This window comes from Nilaparvata lugens, chromosome 14 (assembly GCF_014356525.2).
Source record: "Nilaparvata lugens isolate BPH chromosome 14, ASM1435652v1, whole genome shotgun sequence".
Taxonomy (NCBI): domain Eukaryota; kingdom Metazoa; phylum Arthropoda; class Insecta; order Hemiptera; family Delphacidae; genus Nilaparvata; species Nilaparvata lugens.
Window position 1 is genome coordinate 14,720,028 of NC_052517.1, and position 14,191 is coordinate 14,734,218.

General features: G+C 34.6%; 1 protein-coding gene across 4 annotated transcripts in view; it reads left to right on the forward strand.

The window, feature by feature from the left end:
- LOC111060672 (gastrula zinc finger protein XlCGF17.1-like) overlaps nucleotides 1–14,191 on the forward strand; it is a 458,016-nt gene that overhangs the window by 8,197 nt on the left and 435,628 nt on the right. For 2 of the 4 annotated variants that reach the window (XM_039440850.1, XM_039440851.1), the window contains exons 3-5: nucleotides 708–789; nucleotides 1,688–1,829; nucleotides 2,413–3,426. In XM_039440850.1, the coding sequence (XP_039296784.1) occupies nucleotides 1,688–1,829; nucleotides 2,413–3,167 (897 nt within the window). In that variant the 5' untranslated portion in view covers nucleotides 708–789 and the 3' untranslated portion in view covers nucleotides 3,168–3,426. Of the gene's footprint in view, nucleotides 1–707; nucleotides 790–1,687; nucleotides 1,830–2,412; nucleotides 3,427–14,191 lie in introns of those variants that run through there. The other 2 variants (XM_039440852.1, XM_039440849.1) reach the window with 2 other exon arrangements.

Below are 14,191 nucleotides of genomic sequence, written 5' to 3' on the forward strand. Positions count from 1 at the left end.
ATTCACCCTATGAAATCAGTGGAAATGATAGGAACGTATTGTTGCCACTTATTCTATTCTCAATGTTTTCCATAGTAGATAGCTGTGATGCAAGTTATCTTACCAGGTTAACTATCAGAACTGATATTTATATATTTTTCATTGCTATTTATGATCAATCCTGAATTCAATAGATTTGATATGCCATGGAATATTTTTTTCATTATTAAATATATTTTGATAATTGACAATGTGTACAGATACTCAACTGAACAATATTATATGGAACTTTTAGTTCTTGGATTTTACTTTGAATTCTCTCCTCCTCATTGTACTCTCCCATCCTTCTCCTTCTCCTCATATTCTTCCACTTCTTCCTCTTCTTCCTTCCTCTCATCCACATCCTACTTCTCTCCCATATCCTCATCCTCCTACTGGTCGTCTATCTCTTCCTCATACTTTTCTTTTACCTCCTCTTCCTTTCTTACCTCATCCTCTCCACCCTCTACATCATCCTCCATCTCCTCTTTCTACTCCTCCTCCTCTTCCGCCTCTCCTTGAACTTTCCCATTCTTTTTATGTTCTCTTCCCGGCCTTTTCTCTTGACTTACCTCAAATATCCTTATTTACTAAATTTACTTATCGTTCAACATACTAAATTTTCTTAATTTTGTGTTGACTCTGTTTGCAACACTGGAGTGAATCTCATGTGCTTGTTTGTATTTCAGGTGTAGAATAGTTGAAAAAGTATTAGTAAGGTTGGAGGATTCGTTTGAAGGCTGCAATCAACAGAAGTTGTGTCCATACCAGGTAAGAGGAGTGTGTCTGCTTGAAAGTTATTGAAAGTCATTTCCATTTGCTTATAAACTGTATTCGAGACTATTTGTAATTTATTGTCAAGTGGAATCTTGTCAACTGTTGTGTACCATACATATTTTCACTGAGGCCTCCAACAACACTTTTGACTTGTGTGTCTTTTGATTATGTTGTTTTTCTGTTCTATATAGAATCTGTTACCAATTTTTGAAGGGTCTGTTTCAATTATTTCAACTCAAGTCTTTCATGTCTTAGAAAGTCATATTGAAAACATGTTTCCCACAGAATATATAGATATATTCATATTTCATTTATTTAGGAACAGGTTTTACCTGTGGTCTGCAAGGGTCTGTAGAAAGCAAAAATGGATTGAATTCATTTTTATAGCCTAGTTACTTGCTATTAAAAATATTGATAATTGTAATATTTAACAATATAAATACTTTTGGATCCTATGTAGACATGGTATCAAAAATTGATAAATTTGTTTTATTATCAATATTATTATTAATTGATGAATAAAAATGGAAATAGGCCTACAATCATCCCTAGTAAATCAAGAATTTTCATTCAAAATTTCAAGTCGAGCAGTTGAATAACATCTGAATTTCTGTTTTAATAATTTATTATTAAAAGACTGGTTAGCAGTATTAAAAATCACTTGTAGTTATTGGATTTTTGCAATACAGCTTTTGGCTGGATACCACTTTCAATTCCTACACTTTGTATTCTCATTTTACATCATAGAAAAGCTATTCACCCACTGTTATACCAACCCTTCTACAATACAGTCTGCTAGTCATCTAAAATTATCCCCCTCATAAACCACTGTGAATAATGTAGTCTATAATAATTAGTCCTGCTATTGATTGTGAATGTGTATGTGTTGCAGATGGCGACTGTTACTGTTAAAATGGAGGCGGAGGAGGAGGATGATAGCAGCCAGCAACCAGCTGCAGTGGAAGATGATTGCAGCCAACAACATTATCTAATCCCTGGCTACAACATGATCTTCATCAAAGAGGAGGCATATGGTGAGATGCATTCTATCACTACCCGATTTTTGATTGACCAGGGTCTACACTCCTTTTTTGGGTGATTAGATTGTGGTCAGCTTCCTTACAAGAAGTGGTTTGATGTTTGGGAGTGGAACTCCTGTGTAAATGCTACTGCTGAATGGGCTGTCTGCCACATGTCAACCATGCACATCTATGGAACAAATGAGTAGTATGTTAGAAGTAATGTGTTCATACTATCACATAAAATCACCTTTATAAATCTAAAGATTGCCTACACTTTTTATAGATTTGAACTTCTTTAATCTCATTAATTACCTCTGATAACTTTTACATCTATTATCATTGTTTCTATGTAACTACCAGAAAATTTGATATCAAATTTCACAAAAAGCCTTTTGACAAAAAATATTTATCTGAAATTAATCATTATTACCGAGAACTAAGAATTGATAATATTGTATCAGATATGCTGGGAGGACTTCTACACAGCTGTCTACTATAGGAGGTGATAACACAAAACTCACTTCCAAACATAGATGTAACTATAAAATAGTGTCCTGTTTTCGTAATCTACAAGTTGCATTATTGATGATTGCAGATGAGCAGGAGGCTGAACGATGTGCAGTGAAGAGTGAACCACAGATGTGGCCTTCAAACTGCAGCACATCTGGCCGAGACTATGCAACAGAAGTGGGTGGACTGAATGAGCATCCAATCTCTCCAGTGGAAAAGTGCACTGAGTCATCTGTGGTTGGCACAAATACAAAGCTCTATAGCTGTGATCACTGTAGCTATGAAACACCAAAGTTTACTCTTTTGAAGAGACATATTAGAAAACACACTGGAGAAAAACCTTTCAGCTGCGGTTTTTGTGACTTCAAAAGTGCTCGGTCAGGTAATTTGAAAAGACATATCAGAATTCATACAGGAGAAAAACCTTTCAGCTGTGAGTTTTGTGACTTCAAAAGTGCTCATTCAGGTGATTTGAAAACACATATCAGAACTCATACAGCAGAAAAACCTTTCAGTTGCGAGTTTTGTGACTACAAAAGTGCTAGGTCAAGTAATTTAAAATATCATATCAGAACACATACTGGAGAAAAACCTTACAGCTGTGAGTTTTGTGACTTCAAAAGTGCTGATTCTGGTCATCTGAAAAATCATATCACAACACATACTGGAGAAAAACCTTTCAGTTGCGAGTTTTGTGACTACAAAAGTGCTAGGTTAAGTTATTTAAAAGCACATATCAGAACACATACTGGAGAAAAACCTTTCAGCTGCGAATTTTGTGATTTTAAAAGTGCTAGGTTAGGTACTTTGAAAGTACATATTAGAACACATACTGGATAAAAACCTTTCAGCTGCAATTTTTGTGACTTCAAAAGTGCTTGGTTAGGTAATTTGAAAAAACATACTACCAGAACACATACAGGAGAAACAACTCCTAGCTAAGCATTTATAATGTTCTCCTACTACAGCTTCATAGAATTATAGCTCTAATAAATTACAGAAGCTTTTGTAAACTGTGGTGATTGGTGATATAAACTGTTGTCATTATTGTCCTGCCTGCACAGTCTTGTTTTAATCATGATTCTGTCAATTCTCACTCTCTTATCCAACTTTATTTGAACCTACATCTTCAATTGATACAATTTATTTCATTAATAAGTAGAAACTTGGTGTGTAAATCCTGCAGTGGAATATTTTATGAATGAGGTTAGTTCTCCCTTTCTGGCTTCAAAAATTGATTAATTTCATTATCAAACATCATATGAATACGATTGGGGTACAACAATAGGCTTGTCCCACAACTAGTCTTCTTTCAAATTTCATAAAGAATAACACTTTTTTCCTCTTATTCACTCTTGTTTCAATTTTCGATATTTTATTATTTTTTAAGAACATCATTTGTATCATGATTTTGATGTAAAGAAGGTTTTTTTGGCATTAAGCTTTAAAACTCTTTTGGCCAGTTGCACATAGTTCTGTTAAATATGGACATTAACGCCGATTAACAAATCAGCGTTAGTTTTACGGATTCATTTCTGTTCACAAAGATCGGTTAATTTCTAATCCCGATTAAGTTTTCCGGTTAACTATCCAAGATGTTAATGGTTTCACAATCTGGCAACACTGTAGTTTAACCAACAGATGTTATTATTGATTATAGATGCTATTATTCTGAACCTTAAACCAGTTATAGAATTATTATTCTATTTTTTATATTATTATTTTATAACTGGTACAAGTTATGAACAAATGGCACAAAAGTGAGGTTATGTTATTGAAGGGGTGACTATTTTTTTATCATCCATGTGCCATAAAAATTTCCTGTCTGTCGCCAGTGTCATGCTATCTGCAGATGAACCAGATTGAAAACTAACCTCAAAAATCAGAATCTAATTTGAATGCTAATATCAGCTAAATACACTTCTCTATTTTATTAACTGATGAAATTCATACATATATTAGGTTATTCAAATTCAAATTCAAATTCAAATTTATTCACACTCATAAATACATATACAGAAACCAAATAGAGTCTAGCTTGACAATAAAACAATAATCCATCTAAAATTTAATAATAGATTGTAAGTAATAGTATATAATATAATAATATATAATATAATATTAATGTGAACAATAACTGCTCACAAAGTGCTTCATGAAGCACTTGTCCGTGAGCAGGAGTTGAGGTTTAATCGGATATAGGAGGAGAAAAAAGCCTACACACACACACACACAAACACACACACATTCAATCACCATCATCAAGTAATTTTATTGATTGATTGTAGCATTTCCTCTCTTTAAATATACTTATATTATGAAATGTAGTTAAAACTGCGAAAAAATGGGAGGAAGAATCACCAGTATAATTTTTTTCAACATAATTCATGACAAGAGAGGGGAAAAAATGAAAAATTAAAAATGAGACATAACAGCGATAAATAGAACAATGTTTGCAGATCAAAGCTCAAAGCAAAGGTTAAACTTTAAAGGATACAGAAGTAACTACAGTAAAAAGACCATACTACACTGAAATTCATATTCAATAATGGATTAGATATTAGCACCATGTGTTTCTCAGCTTACTACTTTGAATAAGTCTTCTACTTCTAATGGTGAATGAAGCCATAGCCAACTCTTCGTTTGTTTTAGGAATTTCTTGAGATTCTGTAGCTTTCTAATCTCATCTGGGAGAATATTGAAGAATTTAGGTCCAAGGAATAAAAAGCATCTCTGGAAGGTAGTGCTGTTTGGTTTGGGGAGTCTGATTAGCATCCTTGTAGTTTGCCTAGTTATCTGCTGATTTTGTTCAAGATTCCCCATTTGATTCCTATCCCCACTCATTTTATAAAACAAAGATAAAACTTTCAGTACATACATGTATCTGAAAGGTAGAATTCCAAAGAACCTGAATATTGGGAAAGTATGCGTTCGTCTATTAGCTCCAAACATTATTCTAACAATTGATTTTTGTAGGACTATAAGATTTTTAAAATGAGACATGAAGGTAGATGCATAACATGAGATTCCGTATTCCAGCCTACTATTGAAGAAAGAGAAATACATTACACGAAGAATATTTACAGGGAAGAATTGACGCAGTTGATAGAAAGTCCTAACCAAGTATAAGAGGTACCCTTTTACTTTATTCACATGCAAATCCCAATTTAGACTTTGATCCAATATTAGCCCAAGATATTTAATAGAGTCAGATTGTTGAATTACCTCACAGTCACAACTCACAGATCTGCAACCGACCTGATGATACCTGACAGGATCAGTGAAACTAAATGGTGATGATAATGAAAAGTTTATATAGGAAGTCTTGCTCGCATTTAGTGCTAGTTTGTTACAGTTGAACCAGCATCGCAAATCAAACAAATCCAGCTGCATCATTTCATGCAGTTCTTCTTCATTTTTAGCAGAATACGCTAGGGCTGTGTCATCGGCAAAAGATGTAATTGATCCAAAAAATGTGTGGGAAAACAAATCATTTATGTAGACTAAAAACAATATAGGGCCCAAAACGGATCCTTGTGGAACGCCGTATTTAACTGTTGTCAGCTCACTATCACAACCCGAAATAGACACATACTGCTTTCTATCCATCAAGTATGATTTTAACCACATGTTGGTAACACCACGGACACCAGCAGCATGAAGCTTATTCAACAAGGTGTTGTGTTCAACTGTGTCGAAAGCCTTTCGGATGTCCAAGAATAGACCAGATGTTCTATTTTTTAGTGGTGTGTTGATGCTGTGATAAATATCTGACATAAACTTATATAATGCCTGTTCTGTGTTCAAGCCCTCCTGAAATCCAAATTGGTTTCTATTAAAATAGTTCACTTTATTGAAAAAGCTCATTAATCTTTTCTTAAAAGTTTCTCTAGAATTTTTGAGAACACTGAAAGCAGTGAGATGGGTCTATAATTTGAAATTTCTCTATTCGATCCACTCTTAAAAATAGGTATTACCTTGGCTGTTTTTAGATTTGATGGGAAATGGCCATTCAAAAAGCTGGCATTAAAAATGTGACAAAGAACAGGAACAATAGCATAAGCTATAGATTTTATTAAACTGGAGGAATATTATCAGGACCTGGAGATTTTCCATTTTTCAATTTATTTATTTCAGTTAGTAGTTCTTGATAGCTAATAGGATTTAAGAAAAAAGAATTTTGGATAAAATCACTTTTAAATTTTCTATCATGATTTTCTCTCATGGATTCATCTGGGTCATGTATTGAAGAAACTATTTCATCAGATATATTTATGAAGTATTCATTGAATTTGTTAGCCAGAACGTTTCCATCTGTTATTAGATTATCTCCACAATGCAGATGGATCGACTTTCGTTTGGAAACTGATTTACTGCAATGATTATTTATAATTTCCCATTGTTTTTTTACAGGAAAGGTATTCAAGTTGGAATAAAATTTAATCTTTTGATTTTTTATTAATTTATTTATGTTATTTTTTGCAGCCAAGTACTTAGCTTTTAATCTCTCATTTTGGGGAGATTTTCTATGCGCTTTATAGAGTTTATCTCTATGCTTAATTGCTAGGCAGAGCCCATCTGTCATCCACGGTTTTAGACGCTTAACATTTTTGACAAGCCTCTGGCTTGAACGAGTGCACTGCTTTATATACGCCAGCAGTCCATCCATGAACACAGAAAACTTATCATCAACACTGTCGCAAGCATATAAGTCACACCAATTATGCTCCATCAACAAGTCCGTCAATTTTTTGACGTCGATGATATCTTTAACTATGGGAGTAGCATGACCGGTCCGGTCTCCAGACACAGACAATGAAGCCGATATAGCTCTATGATCAGTAATCAGCGATTCAATGACTGCACTCTGAATTATTTTCCTGTTAAACTTGGATTTATAAAAGATGTGATCAATGCAGCTTGAGCTAAGGTTTGTTACACGAGTATCTACATCTATCAGTGATTGGTAGCCATTATGCTTTGAATTCTGTAGTTCTTTTACCAAAAACTAATTGGAAGACAGCTATCAGTAGGTACCTAATTGGCATTAGTTGGATTCAATTCCCTGTGAATGGCCTGTGAAATGTCGATTAGTTTAACTGGCATTATTTTTTTATTTTTACCTTTGTGCAACCAAATTTTCTTCATTTCAGCTAATCGCCGTTAAAATGGTGCCAACTAATCAGAATTTAAATTTTTTTACACCAGTTAGTTTAATCAGCGTTATTGCTTGAAATTTCTGTTCTGTGCAACCAAAATGCATCGGTTAGCACTAATCTTGATTAAATTATAGCATTTTATCGTGATTAAACGTTGACAGACATATGTGCAACTGGGGGTTTGAGTTGTATTACTATTTTCATGTGACAATGTATTTTCACATAAATATTCGAAAAGCCATGTGCCATAAAATAGATTATGTTTCACTGTTGTGAATTGAGAATTCAAGAATTTATGTAGAAAAAATTACAACACCATAACAAAGAATTAGGCTTGGTTGCACAAAAGTCTGTTAAATTTTTAATCATGGTTAAACTCCTCAAGAACCAATTAGAGAAGGCTTCTCTGATTGGTTCTCATGGTCTTTAATCGGGATTGAAAGTCAACAGACTTTCCTGCAAGGTTTTCTTTAGTAAAAACATGAAATAAACTTTTAATTCACAAAATAAAGAATAAAACCACTTAAATTTTTAGGTCAAAAATATCACGTTCACCTTAGCTACATAACCTGAAGGGTATATCCATATTTTAAGGTATATCCCTACCAAAGTTGGTCTGGGGCCCTTCCCCCGGAAAATTTTGAGAATATAGGTACCTTAAATGTAGTACTATTTTACACAATTTCCACTTGAAAATAAACATTCCATTCACGTTTTTTTTGTAATCAGTAGGCCACTTAATATTTCGATTTTCCCTTTAAAATTCATAGACCTACTGGTTTTTGATTGAATAACAAATAGAATGGAATAGAATTTTATTTGTCATTCAATTATTTAAAAAAATAGTGATTTTGTAGAAGGCCTACTCATTATTATTCTGATAACAAGCTAGATTGCTTGAATTTTGGCTCCAATAAAGCACTGTTTCAACCAGCTTTATAGACTTAGTTTTAACTTGATTGATATTTTCTTTTCAAATTAACTTGAGTATTCAAACTCAAATTTTTGGGGGGGGGGGACATTTTTTTGTGTCCCTCCTGTCCACAGTAGAAACTATGCCCGTTCATAACTGTGAAATTTTCGTGGGTACTCTATAGAAGAAGCTGCTGGAGCTTTGTTGAAGAATATGCATAAAACTGAATAAACTATAATCAACTAGAGCAATAGAAGCTACATTGAATTTCTTTATAATAATAGATGGGTGAAAAGTGATCTAACTTTGAAGTGCTATCTGTAGTTTTTCTACCCCCTGCTATGTTCATAGTCCCTACACACTAGACCTGTCTATAAGAAAATTGCACATTATTATTAGCATTGCTCCATGCTATTGCAGTGCTTTTCTCACATATATTTCTCCACTTACATAGTACAATATAACGAAAATATGGTATTAGATGATAATTTTTTTGGGCTGATCCAGCCCAAAAAAATTCCTGGGGGGATACATCCCCATATCTCCTGGATACGCCACTGTCTTGAAGACAGAGAGACCCAATGCTCTTTCCTTCACTGATCACTCCCACTGCCTAACAGCATTCTCCCTACTTTTGTGTCAGCATCCAATTGTGTGCAGCCTGCTTACTCTTCCCCACCCCATGCTACAAACTGTGCAAGGAGAAATCAGTTTTCCCTCTTCATCTTTGGACTATAGAAAGAAAATCTATTCATTCATGATGTCCTTTGAACAAAATTTGGTCAAATCAAATTAAGAGAATTATCATTGAAAAAAATTGTTCAAAAGAATAAAACCTGTTGTAATATCCTTGAAAAAACACTGGAAAGAAATAGGCTAAACTTGATAGATATTGATCAAAAGTTTTTGTTTTTTAAATGTATAAAAAAATGTCATATTGTCTTTTTTTAATACATTTAGCAGAGGAAACTTGCTACTGAAATATAAATGAAAGGATGCTTATAAAAAGGACTTCAACGTTGTAAGCACATGAATATTTATTGAAATTATTTACAGAATTGAGATAGGTGTCATTTTGTTACAAAACATTTCAAGTTCAAGGTGTGGGTGTTATTTTGGTTTGATGTGACAGCCTTTGGTAATGCAACATGCAAACCACCGATAATCTATTTCTTGCCACACTCGTACCAGCATATCAGGTGTAACTTGTACAACTACAGCGATCCAAAAGTGATCCGATTTTGGAGGTCATTAAGATTATTTGAACAAGTGCCCTTTCACTTTCAACATAGGGATATGAGCTTGTCATACGGTGCTTCTTAGCTAAGGTCCTCATGACATATTTTTGTCCTACAATAAGTGGTTTGATAGTGGAATAGTATGCATCACCCCATACTGCAATTCCATATTGTAATCTGCTTTCTATCAGCGAGTAATAAAATAATATAGAGAGTGCAAAATATATTCAGGAAAGAGATAGTGGATGAGATATAACTCCCGACATATTGAATTAATGTGATTTTTCAATTTATTAATATGCTGACACCAAGTGAGGCTTGAGTCCATCATTATATTCCAAGGTATTTGGTTTGTGAAATAAGTAAACTCTTCATTTGTAGAGCTTTAATCAAATAAAATTGAACATGACTTTCTACTAGTAACGGATCAACAACATTTGATATTTATGAATGAATCAATGACAACGAAAACATATGGTTTATCATATCATTCTACCCGGCTAGATTTTCGTGTTATCTTAGGGGCAAGATGACGGAGCGACACAGTGGACTCTTGTCCATCAGGGCGACGAATGTGAGCATACTCTGGGTTTGCCTCAATCAATTCAACTTCTTCTACTGATGAATCTTGCTTTGAATTTCGGTTCATTTTCTTCAGCCAAACTGGTCCTGGGCTCATTAGCCAAGATGGTAGTGACTGTCCATTTGTTGAGGATCTCATGTGTAGGAACATTCGTTCATGAGGGGTGCAATTTGTTGTAGTACACAAAAGAGATCGAATAGAGTGAAGTGCATCAGGCAACACTTCCTCCCATCGATTTGAATCAAGTCCTCGTGATCTTAGAGCTAGTGTTATTGCTTTCCATATAATTCCATTATATCGCTCTACTTGACCATTCCCTCTCGGATTGTAAGGCGTTGATCTACTAGTTGCTATCCCTTTTGAGCCAAGAAAGCTCTTCAACTCAGTTGACATGAAGGATGTTCCTCTGTCTGTGTGAATATAGCTTGGAAGGCCAAACATTGATATTAATGAGACCAGGCAATTTATGACTGTTCTCGCAGTCATGTCTAGACAAGGAAATACAAAAGGGAATCTTGAGTACTCATCAACCATCACCAGTAGGTATTTATTTCTTGTTTTTGATTGTACGGGTCCTTTGAAGTCCATATTAATTCGTTCAAAAGGTTTTGTTGCCTTTATGAGATTTCCTTTTGTCTTCATATACTGTGGTTTTATTTCAGAGCAAATTGCACAATTGGAGCAAATTTTCCTTACATCATCTACAGTATAGGGGAGATTTTTCATTCTGAGCCAGTGGTAGAAACGAGTTACACCAGGGTGACAAAGTTCATCATGGTATTTTGCCAAAGCTGAGTTCAATGTTGAACAACCAGCTGTAATACATATACGAGAGAGTGCATCAGCTGGTGCATTTTCTTTTCCAGGTCTGTAGACTATGTTGAATTTGTATTCAGATAATTCTAGGCGCCACCTTTGTATCTTTTCATTTTTTATTTTTCTATTGTGTTGAGTGCCAAACATGAATGTGACTGATTTTTGGTCAGTGATCAAAGTGAATTGTTTTCGTAGTAAATAGTGTCTCCATTTTCTTATAGACTCCACAATGGCATAGGCTTCTTTCTCAACAGCTGAATGCCTGGTTTCACTTTGGGACAAAGTTCGTGAGAAAAAGGCTACTGGTCGAGAATTTTGTGTTAATGTTGCACCAATTGCAAAATCTGATGCATCTGTCTCAATTATGAATGGTACATTTTCATCAACAAAGAGTAGTACCGCGGAAGCAATTTCATTTTTCAACAATTCCAAAGTTTCCATCTGATCTTGAGATAGAGGGAATTTCTGTATGTGGACAAGGGGGTGAATCTTTTGAGAAAAGTTTTTAATCCATCGGGAGTAATGAGCCAGTAATCCCATGAGTCGTTTCATTTCTTTAGCATTTCTTGGGGGTGGAAAGTTCATGAGTGGTGCAAGGCGTTCTGGGTCAGGTTTAATTTCTCCATGTTTTATCTCATACCCAAGGAACTTCAATGATTTTTTTGAAAATTTACATTTTTCTTCATTTATAGTCAAGCCATATAATTCAATTACTTGTTGAAATTTCTTAAGATTTCTGTCATGTTCTTCTTGATCTGAACCGCAAATGACAACATCATCCAAATAGGCAAAGCAGTCGTTCAAATTCTCTCTTTCTATAAGTCCGTTTATTGTACGTTGGAAGGCAGCTACTCCATTGGTTACTCCGAATGGTATTCGTTTGAACTGATAAAGTTTTCGGCCTACTTCAAAGGCAGTGTAATGTCGTTCATTCTCAAGAATCGGTATTTGATGGTAAGCTGACTTGAAATCTACAGTACTAAAAAAGTTGTACTTGGCAATTGTGTTTACAAGATCTTCGATCAATGGGAGAGGGTATGCGTCTAAATTTGTGAATTTATTAATAGTCTGTGAATAGTCTATGACCATTCGTTAATTCTGTCCATTGGTTACAATGAAAGGCTGGGCACGCCAACTGGACTGGCTTTCCTCAATTATTCCTTCTGTAAGGAGGCGATTGACCTCATTCTTCATGAATTCATAGTCATCTTGTGGGTGTCTTCTGGATTGGGTAGTTATTGGGTGGCAATCGGGAGTCAAGTCATTGAAAAGGGAACATGGTTTTATCATGGCCTCCACCAAGAGGCAATCTTTCAAGGGTGGTGTGGTTGTAGAATTATTATCTATTACAAGAGGCTGTTTATTACCATTGAATGCTAAACTTATTGTAGAGTGATTCATCAAAAAATCGTGACCAAGTATCACATTGCAACAGCATTCTTTTAATACCAAGAGTTTAATATTGTTGTATTCATTTCCTTTGTACACAATATTGCTATAAACACATGCTTTTGTAGCGGTGTTATGTTGAACAGATGCAAATCTTATAAAACAAGAATCTGATGCAGTTTTAAATTTATTTGTTTTTGCAAATTTTTCATCAATAAAACTGGCAACACTTCCGGTATCAATAAGAGCTGGTGTATTTATTCCATTCACCGAAACAATGATTGTAGCTTTAGAAAGATTACTGGCTATACCAGCTGCAGTAATAGTTGACGTAGTTAGTTTTTCTTTGAGCGTTTTACTTTTACACACATGGGAAAAGTGTCCAATTCGGGAACATTTATGACAAGTCTTTCCTATTGCAGGACATTCTTGAGAATTTGAGTGTTTTTTATATCCGCAACGTTGGCATTGAACGGATTTCTCTACAATTGATTTTGGGTTACAGTATTAACATCTGAGAAAGATTCACTCAAGCTTATGTTTTTATTTTCTTCAACAGAGTTTGTATAACAAGTACTTTTAAAGGAGTCGGCATATGTTTTTGCGGATTCAAGAACACGTGCTTGGGAAACGGTTTCTTGTAGACTCAAATTTCCTTGTTGAAAAAGTTTCTCTTTAATTTCAATAGAACATAACCCTGAAACAAGAGCATCTCTAATATGCTCGTTTTTGTTTTCTTCGGCTGACACTCTAGTGAAGTTACATGATAAGCTTAATCTTTTTAGTTTAGAATAGTAGTGATCAATGGACTCACCTATTTGTTGTTTTGCATTAGCAAGGCAGTATTGTGCATAAATTTCGTTCTTCGGTTTAACGAACATATCTTCCAACATGGATATAGTTTCTTATATGAAGTATAGCTTTCCACAATTTCGTATAAAGCAGGTGATAAGAAGTTTACCAATATTTTCATTTTGTCTTTGGTTGTCGTTCCTTCTAAGAAATTTTCGAACGTCTTTTTCCAATGTTTCCACTCTCTCTCTCTGCCGTAGGCGAATCTGGGTCGATAGATAATTCCTTCGGCTTGAGAAACTTGTCAATATGTGATTCCATCTTATCTTCTTCGTAGTTACGGTTTTAAATCGGTTTTGTCTTTTTCTTTGTCGGCATTTTTATTTGATTAAATTGAAATAAGTAAACTCTTCATTTGTAGAGCTTTAATCAAATAAAATTGAACATGACTTTCTACTAGTAACGGATCAACAACATTTGATATTTATGAATGAATCAATGACAACGAAAACATATGGTTTATCATATCAGTTTGTTTTACTCCAGTTATGGAATTGCATTCACAATTTATTTATGTAGGGATATTTGCAAGCAGGAGTATGCAATGGAATACACAAATTCGGTCTAGCAGCGTCTTTAACATTAGATCGCAGCTCATAAACTATTATATTGAAACATTTTCACCTAAAATTGAAAATAAGCTCGAAATTCGAGAAAATGTGATCATCCAATTGCAAACTGTTGGCAACTGTTGATTCTATTAAATGATTCACTATGAAGAGAAAGCACACCTCGTGTGTCTTCAGCGTTATTGCCCTGTCACCAGCTGGCTCAAATCTTTGAATAGTAGACTTGAGATGCGCGGGAACACTAGTGTCAGGTGATCAGTTCTCATAACGGCAAGGAAAGTTGTGTGAGTGCACCACACCAGATTTTTATTATATACTGCTTTAATACGGTATTTCATCATTACC